We start from the raw sequence: 13,859 nt of genomic DNA, 5'->3' as shown, positions 1-13,859 counted from the left end.
TGTGAAAGGCACAGTTCCTATCCATGAATAAGATGAAATCCAGCAGATAGACAGGCTATTTATTTCTATACCATAAAAATAATCACCTCCACACAGAGGAATATGCAAACTGCACTGAACGTAATGCCACTGATTTTCTGATAAACCGTTACTCTGATAAACCGCTGCCAATTAAATTTTGGCAAGTCACTGACGGCTGATTTCAGAGGTGTTCCAGCCAAGGAAAGGTGTCTATCACAATCAATGGAATGAAGGGAAACAGGGAAGCATCACCTACAAGGCAGCCATTGGGATGGCAGGGACAGAGGGCAGGTGCTGCCGGCAGAGCATGCCACAGGTGATGGCCTCTCAGGCCTGGAGGGGAGGGGACCCACAAGAAGGGTGAAAGGGCTGTGTGTGTGTGCTGGTGTCTCACTGTTCCAGTGGTGAGGAGACAAGACGGTCAGGCAGGGAGGAGCCTAAGAGAAGCTCCACTTGCAGACAGGTGGAAGAAAGGTGAGAGAGGACAAGATGGAGGCAGGAGGCTGGGAAAGGGCCTCGCCACAGACTAGGTGAGTAAGGAGGAAAGGAGAGTCCAGGCAGGAAGGGGAGGATGGGAGAAATTCAGGGCATAGGTGCAGCTTAGACACTGACTACAGGACTCTGGGGGTGCGCATTAAGACCCAGACAAGCGATGGGTTTATTCTTAAAAACTAGGTTATGAGGCCAGGCGTGGTTGCTCACACCTGTAATCCCAGCACTTTGGAGGGCTGAGGCGAGTGGATCACGAGGTCAGGAAATCGAGACCATCCTGGCTAACATGGTGAAACCCCATCTCTACTAAAAATACAAAAAATTAGCCGGGTGTGGGGGCGGGCGCCTGTAGTCCCAGCTACTCGGGAGGCTGAGGCAGGAGAATGGCGTGAACCCAGGAGGCAGAGCATGCAGTGAGCCGAGATCGTGCCACTGCAGTCCAGCCTGGGCCACGGAGCGTCTCAAAAATAAATAAATAAATAAATAATTAGGTGACGAGGGACAGGAAGCTGGCAGGAGAAGAAAGACGCTGACTTCTGATTTGGACATGCCAACCCCAAGGAGCATGTACGATTTCCAGACTGGCTGTCTACCAGGCAGTAGAAAATGTCTCTGGAACGCATGCTTACAGTGCCAGGACAGGGTGGCTCCTCTTGCCAGGGGTCCTGGAAGAGGTTGGCTCAAGAGATCCCCAGTGAGGATCCCAAAGTACCTGTTACAACACAGGTTAATGAGCAGACATTGCTGAGGGCTCGCTGTGTGCCTGGGACTCACCCTACTGCTTGAGGAGAGCAATCTTCTGAGGAGACAGGTGTGTCCATTGTCAATTTATAGGAAGTTATGACCCAAGAGATTATGTGACTATAAATCCAACTAATGGCAGACAAAGGCCTAAGGCAGAGCTGGGTCCTAGAGCCTTGCCTAACTGGAGGCCAGAGGCTGGTTCCCTGCCGCTGGGGTGGCCACAGGTTGGCGAGGGCATGGGCAGCCCAGCACGCACAAATGGACCTGTCTGCACACTCAACTACTCATGGCTTTTGAGTACCCACCCTCCTCCACACACCCCAAACTAGAGGGAAAGACAGGTGAGGTAGTAGTTTTTGCAATTATTTTATTGAAATGGTCTGTCACGAGTAACTTAGGGCTAGACTAGAGCAAAGGTCCTCAAACCAAGTATTCAAAGAGACTTTCAAAAGGGCTGAGGTGTGATGCAGGAACCACCTTCCTCCCTCACAACTTCACAAAGAAAGGCAGGCACACCCGAGCTGAGGCCTGCACTGACCTGGTGTGAAAACCTCCAGGGGCACCAGAGGGAAAGACAAGCAGCCACTGGGGTTGTGGTAACCACCTTCAATCCAGGTTCATGTGTCTTTCCTCTCCTGCCAGCCTCCTGTGGCACAACCTGGAGGCTTCTTTGTCCTATGGACTTTCCCTGGAGGGGTGCTGGAAAGACTTCTGGCTCTGGTTTACAGATATCACAGTGAGGATGGTTTCCAACAGGACCTGCCTCTTTAGGCGTTAGACCCCCAAGCAAAGCTCGGGGAGCAGCAAGGGCAGCGGAGCAGGAGGGCACAAGAAAGGGTGGGAAGGTGCGGTGGACCGCAGACTGCTGGCCAGGTGTGCACTCCCCTGTGCCTGTCTGGCCATTTACGATCAGAAGCACAAAGGCAGCCACGGGCACGCACATTAACATGTTATGTGAATTGGAAAAATAAAATCAGACTTTTTCTCACAGAAGGTAAGACTGTTTCTAAGAAACAGGTGTGATAGGCAAAAATAAAAATAAATACGTAATTAAAAAGAATGTAAGACTGATCTGACTGACTGGATTGACTATGATGCCTGGCTTTGCCAACAAAGTCATATGAAGAACCTGTAGCTTTCTGAGGAAAATATATTTAAATCAAAAGAGAAGCTGAAAACATTAGTTCAGAGGAAAAGAGCAGGTGGGGGTTCCTCCATTCAACATATATTTGAGTTCTTTCTATGGGCCTGGCACTGTGAATGGCAGAGATATATAAACATGAAGACTTGGAATAAACCACGATACAGTGAAGATCTCTGCAGCGACAGATGGAGCATGCAGAATGCGGTGGGGCAGCAGTCAGGGAAGGTGTTCTGAGATTAAGCCTAGATTTATTCTCCCAAAGGTCCCAAGGGTATCAGGTTAAACTAGGTGCCACCAAATGTAAAGAGTAGTAGATATAATTAAAAGTCACGTGTTAACATTTGGTAAACCTTTTTTGATGTACTTCCTAGAAACTGTAAAAATGAGGGACTCCTCTAACTGAGGAATTCTTTTGCAAATCAAATAGATTCCAATTCTCTACTGTCAATAAAATAGAAGGGGAACAAAAGTGAACTGTAGCTGATTATTAGGAATTATTTTGGCTGACAAATCCCTTGGAGATTTTTCGACATATAAACTAGATGGAGTAGAAAGAATTCAATGATGTGACTATAATAAAAATCTTTCTATTTCCATCTATTTATATAGATGAACAAAGTTCCTCAGCACTTACAACTATAAAAACAAAGGCTTGGCCAGGTGCGGTGGCTCACGTCTGTAATCCTAGCACTTTGGGAGGCCGAGGTGGGCGGATCATGAGGTCAGGAGATCGAGACCATCCTGGCTAACACGGTGAAACCCCATCTCTACTAAAAATACAAAAAATTAGCCGGGCGTGGTGGCGGGCGCCTGTAGTCCCAGCTACTCAGGAGGCTGAGGCAGGAGAATGGCGTGAACCCGGGAGGCGGAGAGCTTGCAGTGAGCCGAGATCGCGCCACTGCATCCCAGCCTGGGTGAAAAGAGCGAGACTCTGTCTCAAAAAAAAAAAAAAAAATTAGCTGGGAGTGGTGACAGGCGCCTGTAGTCCCAGCTACTCAGGAGGCTGAGGCAGGAGAATGGCGTGAACCTGGGAGGCGGAGCTTGAGGTGAGCCAAGATAGTGCCACTGTACTCCAGCCTGGGTGACAGAGCGAGACTCCATCTCAAAAACAAAACAAAACAAAACAAACAAACAAAAAACAAAGGCTCTGATGATGAATACTGCCTCATTTCAGTAATAATATCCAACCATAGAGGCATCTCACCAAGAAATGTTTTTCTAAAAAATATTTCACTTTTCTGTTTAATAATTATCCAGTAAAATGTAAGACTACAGGCACCCGCCACCACGCCCAGTTAATTTTTTGTATTTTTAGTGGAGACAGGGTTTCACCATTAGCCAGGTTGGTCTCGATCTCCTGACCTCGTGATCCGCTTGCCTCAGCCTCCCAAAGTGCTGGGATTACAGGCGTGAGCCACCGTGCCTGGCCTAGGTCATTTTTATAGAAAAGCAGCACACCAACATGGCACATGGATACATATGTAACAAACCTGCACATTGTGCACATGTACCCTAAAACTTAAAGTATAATAATAATAATAATAATAAAATATGATAGTGTGATAAATGACTTTCCAAAATCAAAATACATTATACTAGTATAAAATTTTATGGAGAAAATAGAATGGAAATACAAATTCAAGATGACAAAGGAGTAGTATGAAATTTCCAACTGTTAGGAGCATGTTCATACATTTTTAAAGGACTGATGGTAGGTATCAAATCACTATGGTATTAAAATTTCATCTGAAATATTTGTTAAAGAAGGCCAGTTTATTTTAAAATATCGACGTTTATAATCCATCAGAAATTATGTGCTTTGATAGGGTAAAAAAAATTTTAAGGTCAACCATAAAAATGCTTAAAGGACTTCAGTTTTTCAAAATTGTTTTCCACAGCATGTAAGCAAAGGAACAAAGCATGAAAATCACTGGTGTAAGCTTAGGTCTTCCCTATGGCACTTGACATGCCCTGAAGGAGACACACCGAGCAACTGAGGGCAGCTGGAGAAAGGGGCACCCCAGCACCTGCACACACGAACGAGCTAAAGACAGCTGGGAACGCAAGTGAGGTGAGGACAGCAAGGCCATGGCTCGGAGGAAAGCAATCCCAACAGGGCAGCGGAAAGTTGCTCCTAAATGCTAAATAAGAGGAGGACAAAAAGGGTGGTTGTTTCACCACGCAAAAGTTCAACACTGCCCGGGAACCAAAACACGACCCCAATGAGGACAGCCACAGAATATTTTTTCAATTTCAGTATTTCTAAAAGGTTGTGCAATGAAAACTAAGAATCACATTTTTATTTCTGAATTTTAATGTTTCTACTTTGGCTCAAGCCACTCAAGGGATGGATAGTTTTTATTCCTTTAATTATTTCAAGGGACTCCTGAGAAACACAGATTCCGTAAACTTAGGGTTTTTTTCTCCAAATTCTTTGTTAAGACAATAAATCTCTAAAAATCATACTAATTAAAAGGAAAAAGATGGGGCTTGGCTGCTTTCTCATACTATTTAAGAATATTAAGCTCTCACATCTTTGAAAATGATGAACTAAAATAAGTACAGAAAAGGAAAGGACATGAGGAACTACAATGCTTCCCCACAAGTAATGATAGTAGCATGAAAAACCATGGCAGGCCTCGCAACCTAACTTCTCTCTGGCCTGGCAAACTTCTCTACCCCCATGAGGAACTCTTGGTCCCTTCTTTGCTGAATGGCTCCTGTACAAAGTCTACAATGCCATCCTCTTTGTGTGAAGAAAGAAAGCAGTCACTCTGGCTTTGGATAAAATACCCTTACCTTCAGCCTCTGGAGGGGTCTGATGAGCAGGCTACTTATCCAGTTTTGTTGGAGTTCTAGTCTCCTGCTTGGAACAAGAAAAAGGTTCTATGTCCAGCCTAAATCTCTTGGATATCCAGAAGGAAAAGGAATTCGGCAATCACGAAAACTCTGATGACATCATGCAAGTGCCATCTAAATCAGTCTAGTGAACAGCTGGGAGGTGGGATGCATGGCCGACAACTTGTTTGCCAGATCAAGTGCTGAGGGGAAAGAGAATGTGGGGTCTGCAGAAACACAGAGCTGTCAAGACCCAGGAGCTGCATGTCTGTGGTCCAAGCAGCAGCTGCCCTAACATGACTGTCCTCATCCCAACCATGGCATCCTATCCACAAATCGAATCTAAACTACTGTCGAAGTACATCAACCTGAATGAAGGAGGAGAGATCACCAGATTCAAAAGAAAGGACTCTAACAGAAGTATGCCTTACTGTCTCAGACTACATTTCTTCCAATTAGAAAAAAAATAGGGTAGAAGACCCACAGTTGTGGTCTTGTAATGGAAATATAAGTTTATCCAAGTGACGAATTATCACAATCAAATCAAGAATGTTTCCTGGTTTTGTCATCTTCCTTCTTTCAACCAGTCAGGTTGGCACAAGGAATACTGACATCCAACATCACATGATCCTTTTCCTCTAGGGGCTAGCGGGTGGCAAAGACAAAAACGTCCTTTTAAATTCCACAGTATGGTTCTGATGATGAAGAAAGATCCACAGGCTACTCTATGGGAGCTCACCAAAGCCCCACTCAACACAGGCTTAGGGGTCAAAGAAACCCTCAAGGAGGAAGTGACAGCAGGAGGAGCCTGGAGGACAGAAGAAATCAGCTGTGTGAAAAAGGGAAGGAGAAATCCAGGTGTGAGGCAAGCGGCAGACTTGAGGAAGCAAGTGATTCAGTATGTATGGCGGAAGCACAGAAGTACACAAAGAAGAGAGGAAGTTGGCTGGGAAGGAAGGCAGAGGCTGGATCACGATGGGCCTCATATTCCATGCTAAGATGTTTGAAATTTAACTCTAAAGCAACTGGGGAGCCTTGAGAAAGGGCCAGTGGCACAATCGTATCTGATTCATGGGAAGTCCTGTCAGCTAGCGGCAGCACAGACCAGGGACTAGAGAGGGATGAGGTCAAGGGCAGGGAGCCCAGTCTAGAGGCTGCTGCAGTAACACAAGTGGGGAATTGTGAGTCTGAACTAAGGTGGCAGCAACTGCAATACGAAATAGTGGTCAGGTTCAAGGCTGGGTAAGAGGTGAAACTGAGTACACCTTGGAATGCCTGGATGCAATGGTGTGCTAGTAAACGTTTAATAGTCATCTGTTTAAAAAATGCTCTGATTTGCAGCATTTGCCAATTTCCATGGTGTAAATACTCTGATTATGGCTATTTCAAGCCGCCAATATGATGTCACTGAACCTGGAGCTGGGAAGAAACGTATCTCCAGCACTGCTGCCCACCTGTGAGAAGAGGAAAGTCTAGGAAAATCCAAAGCCCTCCTTGGCTTAGGGACCCAGGCAGGGTAGAAAATGCAAAAAGTTAACTGGAATTCTTAAGTTCTGTCTGGGACATACGGAGTCAGGGGAACCTACAGCCTTCATTGGAAAGATGTCCAGCAGGCAGTTGAATACATGCGTTTTGAACAGTACAGAGAAAAATATGGTTAGACATGACAGTTGACATAAATGCCATGAGGAACTGTGTGCAAACCAAAAAGATAAGAGGGTAAAGGAGAGACCCTGGGAAATACTACATTAGAGGGACAAATAGAAGTTTATGAAGATGTCTGAGAAGGAGCTTTCAGAAGGGCAGGATTTCTTAGGACCAATTTGCCAAAAGCCAATTCACCAAGTAGCCAGTTCTCTGATTATCATGTCACCAAAGAATTAATTCATTAAAGTTACCAAATTTACCTATTTTTCTTTTTTTTTTTTTTTGAGACAGAGTCTCGCTCTGTCACCCAGGCTGGAGTGCAGTGGCACAATCTCGGCTCACTGCAAGCTCCACCTCTCGGGTTCATGCCATTCTCCCGCCTCAGCCTCCTGAGTAGCTGGGAATACAGGCGCCCGCCACCACGCCCAGCTAATTTTTTGTATTTTTAGTAGAGACGGGGTTTCACCGTGTTAGCTAGGATGGTCTTGATCTCCTGACCTCGTGATCCACCCGCCTCGGCCTCCCAAAGTGCTGGGATTACAGGCGTGAGCCACCGTGTCCGGCCCAAATCTACCTATTTTTAAAATTATTTCTAATTATTTATAAAGCAATTGTTCATTAGAGGCACTTAATTTCAGCAAATTGCCCATCTGAAAATAGAAGGCCAAAAAGTTTTTTAAAAGCGTGGAATTCTTGGTGACAGCAAGTGCCACATACGTGGGCAATAGCCTAAGAAGGGAAAATGTCCTTAGGTCACTCTACTGCGATGCTCCACAGAATGGCAGGGGTAGGAGGAAGATCCCAATGGGAGAGTAGACAGGGAGAGAGGTAGAAATGGCATAGAAGCTTTCACCTGAAGAGAGGTATTGGTTACTTTCCCTTTTTCTATGAGAGTCATTTATGTTTACATGTTGAGTAGAAAGATCAAGCATTTAAAGAGAAACTGAAGCAATAAACAGAGGGGTCAGAGTAATTGATGCCCTGATGTTCCAGAAGAGGAAAGGGAATGATATCTAGTGCAAAGGTGACGAGGGAAGATAGAGTTCCCTAAGCTAAGTCTGGAACAACCCTGACTTAGGTCAAGTTTCCTTCTACCAGGACAACCAAGGTATGGGAAATCCACTTAGAGGCTCTAATGCAATTTCATGGGAATCTTGTTAGCACATCTTCTGAATGGAGTTGGTCTGCACTCTGAGTTCACAAGAAGCAAGAATGAAACCTGAAAGTAAGCCAACTTTGTTTCTTGTTTTTATAGCACTGTGTTTCTTGTTTTTATAGTACTATCAGTGTCTGCAAAACTTGGTTTTGACCCTTTTTTTTCATGGTTCCAAACACCCATCTTCACTACCACTCTCCTTCCTTTGTATTATCCCACCCCTCCCAATGGCTTCCTGCTTCACCAGAGGAAAAAAACGTTTCTTTTGTATCCAGCACACCAAAAACTTACTTCAGTTTTGCCATTACTTTTAATGGCAAAAACTGAAATTACTTTTGCACCAACCTAAATACTTGGTGCCTATACTAATTTATTCTTGGAAACATTTACTTTTCATAAACACATCAAACTCTTTGAAATCAAGTCAGTGGCTTGCTTAAGATTCCCAATAATATTAAATCAGCACTATACCTTGCCAAAATTGTTACCTAATTGTTACTGAAGTGTTTATCAATCCTCATATATGAACTTACTATCTTAAACATGTTTGGTTATTTTCTAATCCATTTAGGATCTTCTCTGAATTAAAGCTTAGAAATTGCCCAAAAAGTTAGGGACAGAATCATGTAGGACTCCAGCATCCTAAAGTAATAACCTGGTCATGATGTCATCATTTAACAAGTTTCTCCTGCCACCTTTTTCTATAGGAATCCAATGGAGATGTGTGTTTGCCACATTGTGTAAATTTTATCTTCTCTCTCCTTTGCAGCCAATGCCCAGGGAAGGGGCTGAAAAGAGAGAAAACTCCTAGGAGAAATCCCACACACACCTGGGATGAACCACAAAGATGGTATGATCTATAAGAATAAACTTAGATATGGTTGTTATTATTATAGAGGTGGCAAAAAAAAAAGAAAGAAAGAAAGAAAACATCTGCACCTAGAGTATGGGTTCAATGCAGCTCTCAATTGACACAACAGAGCTAGTTGGTGGTACTTTTATTTAAGGATTATATTTTGCTTTCTTTTACATACTGTCTAAATTAACAAATACTTCTGATCTTATGAGAAATTATGCAAATATCGAATTATGCAAATATCAATTCTAAAAGGAAAATTTCTGACTCTTAGGGTAGAAACTCCCATGACACAATGTATGTAGAAATAATACAGCTGATTGACAACATGAGGATAGATGCTCCAAATAGGAACTTCTAAAAACATAACACTGCAAAAGAAAAAAATCCCAACAGAACTACGATTAAACAGTATATGTGTGGGTCACTAAAGGGACTCTATTTCATACTGAAAATTAAATCTTGTGGGAAATCAACACTAGGTGAAGTACCAACATGAGCGTTTTAAAAAAAAAAAAAAAAAACATAAATTAAGGACCTACCGTCTGTCTGAGATTTACTGAGGAATATTGTGCTGGCCCGAGGATGATCTGAAGGATTGAATTCCATGTTCAAATCTTTAAAGAAAGGAAAAGAAATTATATGAATAAACCATCTGATAACTAAGAGGAACCAAGATTGACTCAATTCTTTTTCAACTTTAAATTGCTAATACATTCAAGGATTCTGGAAACCTACAGCTATTATGTTAATAGATTCTTTTGGTTCAATTCAGAACACTGCTATTTAGAAATCTGAAAGTCATACATAAAAATTAGACAGTTGGCTAGACATCTATTAGCCTAGGAAAAACTCAATTTTCTTCTGAAAAAATTCTCTGCACCCAGTATACTATAAAATAGCAGGACAGAGTTAAGGCATGCGATTAAAGAGTTATGTGCTACAACAGATTCATCGAAACATTACAGTCAAGTACGTGGTAGTTCCTTTTTCAAGGTGATTAAAATAGGAATATCTCAACTCGTTAGGGCGAATCAGTATCCACATACTCTGCTTAATTATTTTTTGAAAAAGCAAAACTTGTCCCTTAGAGCAAAAGCTACAAATCGGCCATTTGTGGACCTAATCTGGGCCCCGGACATGTTTTGTTTGATCCCTACTTTTTAAAAAACATTTAAGACAACATATAAAAATCAAGAGATTTTAAACACATAACACACACACACACACACACACACACACACACACACACACACCCCTATTTCCAGCTTCCCCTGAGAAATCAGATCGTTTGGCAACACTGAGCCCCCACCCCAATGGTCACAACTGGCTGAAGCCGAGCAGCTGTGACCCCTTCACAGTGGCTGTGTCCCTGATGGGACACAAGACTCCAGCTCCCCGGTGACCACTCCACTCTGCTTTACTGGCAGGTCTTCACAAGCATTTGATTTTGCAATCTTAGAACTCTTAGAACAATCTCCAAGGTCTACAATTTGTCAGGATGGTATAAACAACTTAGAATGCCATCACAGAAGAGTTTTTCCAGTTTTTTTTTTTTTTTAAACTGATTCCATAGAAAATAAGCAAAACAGAAGAATTAAGTTAGGGGAGGAAAGAGATCAAAATTACTGGAAAGCCAGAATGGTCTTCAAACCAACTTAGAGAGTCAGAATAAAACTTCTTGGGTTCAATTATTTCAATAAATTTGCAGAGAAACCTAATCAACACTAACAAAAACAGAAGGGGCTATCCTTAGTGTTAACAGCTAATCAATCAAAGATAAAGTGAACGAAAGAAAAGGATGGTAAAATAAATATACACTGGAGGCAACACCTAATCACTTATCCACAAAGAGATTTATCCTAAGCAAACTTCTGAAGTGTGGTGATTTTTTCCCACATCAGCCAATGGCTACTGGGCCAGTTCCTAACTTCTCCCCGAGTACCTGATTAAAGAAACATCTATTGAATCTTAAACAGATGCTACTTCAATTATCTGATCCTTCTTGTATTATATAACTTCCGTTAACATTACACAATAATTTCAGAGTCAAAGCTATTAAGGGGTTTTGATGGAAGGAGAAAGATGGGTGGAAGAGACACTGAATTTTTCGAATTTGCTTCAATTTGAACTACAGTTAGTCAAGAAATGTCATGGTGAAAATGACTCTGCAAGGAGGTTTCCTGCTCAACTAGGATATAAAAGGGGTTAAATAACAAATGCGCTACTAAACGTTTTGAGGGCTTCTGCATATCAAAATGAGGGCAAATATAAAATCCTAACCATGATGGATGCTTTTAATGTCCAAGAACCTTAACACATAGTCCCCTAGAAAAGCAGCAGTGGAAATACATCACGCATGCAGTTCCCACATGCCAGCAAGGTGACACCAGAAAATCAATCCTTGGCCTCAGACAGCATCTGGACTAGCGACTACTACCTTATTCCCTTAATGCCCAACTGAGACTCATCTACCAGACCAGTTTTCTTTAAGACCCACTTTTATTATTAAAATACATCAGTAGGGGTTTATGGAACACCACAATCAAAAAATGTGAAGCTTTCCTGTTTGGAACCAAAATAACACATGACTGTCATTTCTTGGAGAATTGAGATCCTGCTCCTAAGTCCAAGAATGTCCTGGAGGACAATCCCCTGACTGCCTGCAGATTGGGGTTCTATGCTGTTATGTTCACAAGCCCTCAAAGTTGTTAATAATGGGGATGTCACGGATTCTAAGGGACGGCTTCCAATAATGGGGCATTTTTAATAGTAAATAATAGTGCTACAATTTGGATGGTGAAATGCTATCATACCATCTAAAAATCACATGAAGAATATTTTATTGACATGGAAACCGATGTACCATATGTCATTAGGTGATGAAAGCAGTATGATATCCTTTTGGGGGAAAATATGTGTAGGCATAGAAAATATATTAAAAGAATATATACCAATATTTGGTTATCTTTGAATAATGTGATTGTTTTCTGAGTTTTATGCACTGTAAACACTTTTGTTGGTTTGTTTTTTTGTTTCTGTTTTTCAGACAGGGTCTTGCTCTGTCGCCCAGGCTGGAGCGCAGTAGTGCAATCATGGCTCACTGCAGCCTCAATTTCTTGGATTCAAGCGATCCTCCTGCTTCAGCCTCCTGAGGAGCTGAGACTACAAGGCATGCATCACAAGCCTGGCTAATTTTTTTATTTTTGTAGCTACAGAGTCTTACTATGTTGCCCAGGCTGGTCTCAAGCTCTTGGGCTCAAGTGATCCCCATGCTTCAGCCTCCCAAAGTGCTGGGGGATTACAGGTGTGAGCCACTGTGCTCAGCCTATTGGTTTGCTTTTTTTAACTTTTGTTTAAAACCTACTTGTGAAAACTGACTTGACCCTCTGAGTGGCTGGACTGCCTCTCCAACACAGGGTGGTGTTCCCAGAAGATACCCTGAAGCTCTCCCTGAATTCAGAGGAGATTTCACACAGAGTCACCAAGTTGAGTCTCCCCTCGGCAGTGTTCACTGTCATAGAAACTCAGGGTGAAAATGACCAGCTCAGAGGTACTCCTGAGCGATGGCACCCTCACCCTCCACCAGCAGCCCGTGCCTCTCCACTCCTCCTCAAGAGGGCTGCAGTAAGGAAAGGCGGAATGACCACTTGTTCTCTGTGGGGGAAGCCAAGCAGCAGGATTATGTCTCACACTCTCCCTATGAAAGGTGAGCACCAAGTGGGAGGCAAAGAAAAGCCTGTCACGTTTCCTTCACGGCCAAGTTATAACTCTAAGTCTGACAAGAATGCTCCCTGGGCCACAAGTGGTCCCTAATGGTGACAGGCCAGGTGTCATCTCTCCCCAGTGCGGTGACACACATCAAGTGACTTGCAGGGTTCAGAGACTTCAAGACCAGTGCCTGATGTGAAATTCACAGATGAGGTGAATACAGGCCAGATCTTGAAGAAAACTATGGTAATTACAGTATGTGTTCTATCATGGGAACTCTACCTCTTTGGGGAACAAAAAAAAAAGGGAAAAGCCACCATTCCCACCAGCCAAGCAAAATGAACGTGCTTTATCACCCTAACTTCACACTGAAGCCAAGCACGACAAACAGTGCAATTTTAGCCATAAAGGAAAAAGATCCCCTCATTGCAGAGTCAGGAAAAATGATATCACCAATGTTTACCATGAGGTAGAACACATTTGGAAGAGCATAGTGGTTTCAGTTCACCTCTATGATGTTTTTCAACAACAAGAATTAAAAGTAATAAATCCATGGAATACTGAGCTTAAAATTAGAGATTATAGACAAAATACACTTCACTGCTAAATTATGCTGACCACTTTGCTGAAGTCAGCTCTAACAGTTTATTACTCATTTTTACAGTAATAATCTAAACACTAATTGTTTACATGATCCTCCCTCAATCCACCCCAAAATCACATATCCCTCACCCCTCACAAAGCCCCTCTTGGAAATTCACACAGCTGGGCCTCCCTTAGACCCGCCTCTGCAGCATGCAGAGAGCTCTGACTCTTCCCACCTGCTCCCATCAAGCTCTTGAAGTACCTTATGTGCTAACTCATCCAGAAGAACAACAACTTATAAAATTTAAATAGTTACTCTACTGGGTGTCATTGTAACAGAAACTACTGCCCTACTGAAAGAGTGAAGCCCCACCAGAGCATTTCCATCCCTGAGAAAAGACGACACCACACAGAAGCCGAGAGCTCTGCCATGAGGCAGGTGGGCATGTGGCCGGCCTCCGGGAGGGACAGAGACATGCACGGCCTGGTTTATCCTACACAAACTTACAATTGATTCAGGCAGTCAAGATGAAGTACATGACACATCAGAGTGCAGAACCAGCTAGGGAACAATGAAGAATAAAATATATGACCAAATCCTAGAAGACACAGAATAGCATGCTTACAAGAGAATAGCTTAAACAAAGCACTGGACTCATAATTTT

The 13,859-nt window shown here is 42.9% G+C and overlaps 1 protein-coding gene across 6 annotated transcripts in view; it reads right to left on the bottom strand.

Annotated features, from left to right (window-relative positions):
- CCNY (cyclin Y) overlaps nucleotides 1-13,859 on the bottom strand; it is a 299,400-nt gene that overhangs the window by 75,320 nt on the left and 210,221 nt on the right. For 4 of the 6 annotated variants that reach the window (XM_055275153.2, XM_055275152.2, XM_055275150.2 and 1 more), the window contains one exon: nucleotides 9,441-9,515. The exons of 1 other annotated variant lie outside the window; for it this stretch is intronic. In XM_055275153.2, coding sequence (XP_055131128.1) covers nucleotides 9,441-9,507 — 67 coding nt within the window. In that variant the 5' untranslated portion in view covers nucleotides 9,508-9,515. Of the gene's footprint in view, nucleotides 1-9,440; nucleotides 9,516-13,859 lie in introns of those variants that run through there. One more of the 6 variants, XM_055275157.2, reaches the window with a different exon arrangement.

This window comes from Symphalangus syndactylus, chromosome 4 (assembly GCF_028878055.3).
Source record: "Symphalangus syndactylus isolate Jambi chromosome 4, NHGRI_mSymSyn1-v2.1_pri, whole genome shotgun sequence".
In the NCBI taxonomy this organism is placed as follows: Eukaryota; Metazoa; Chordata; class Mammalia; order Primates; family Hylobatidae; genus Symphalangus; species Symphalangus syndactylus.
This window is presented reverse-complemented; position numbering and strand designations above follow the sequence as displayed.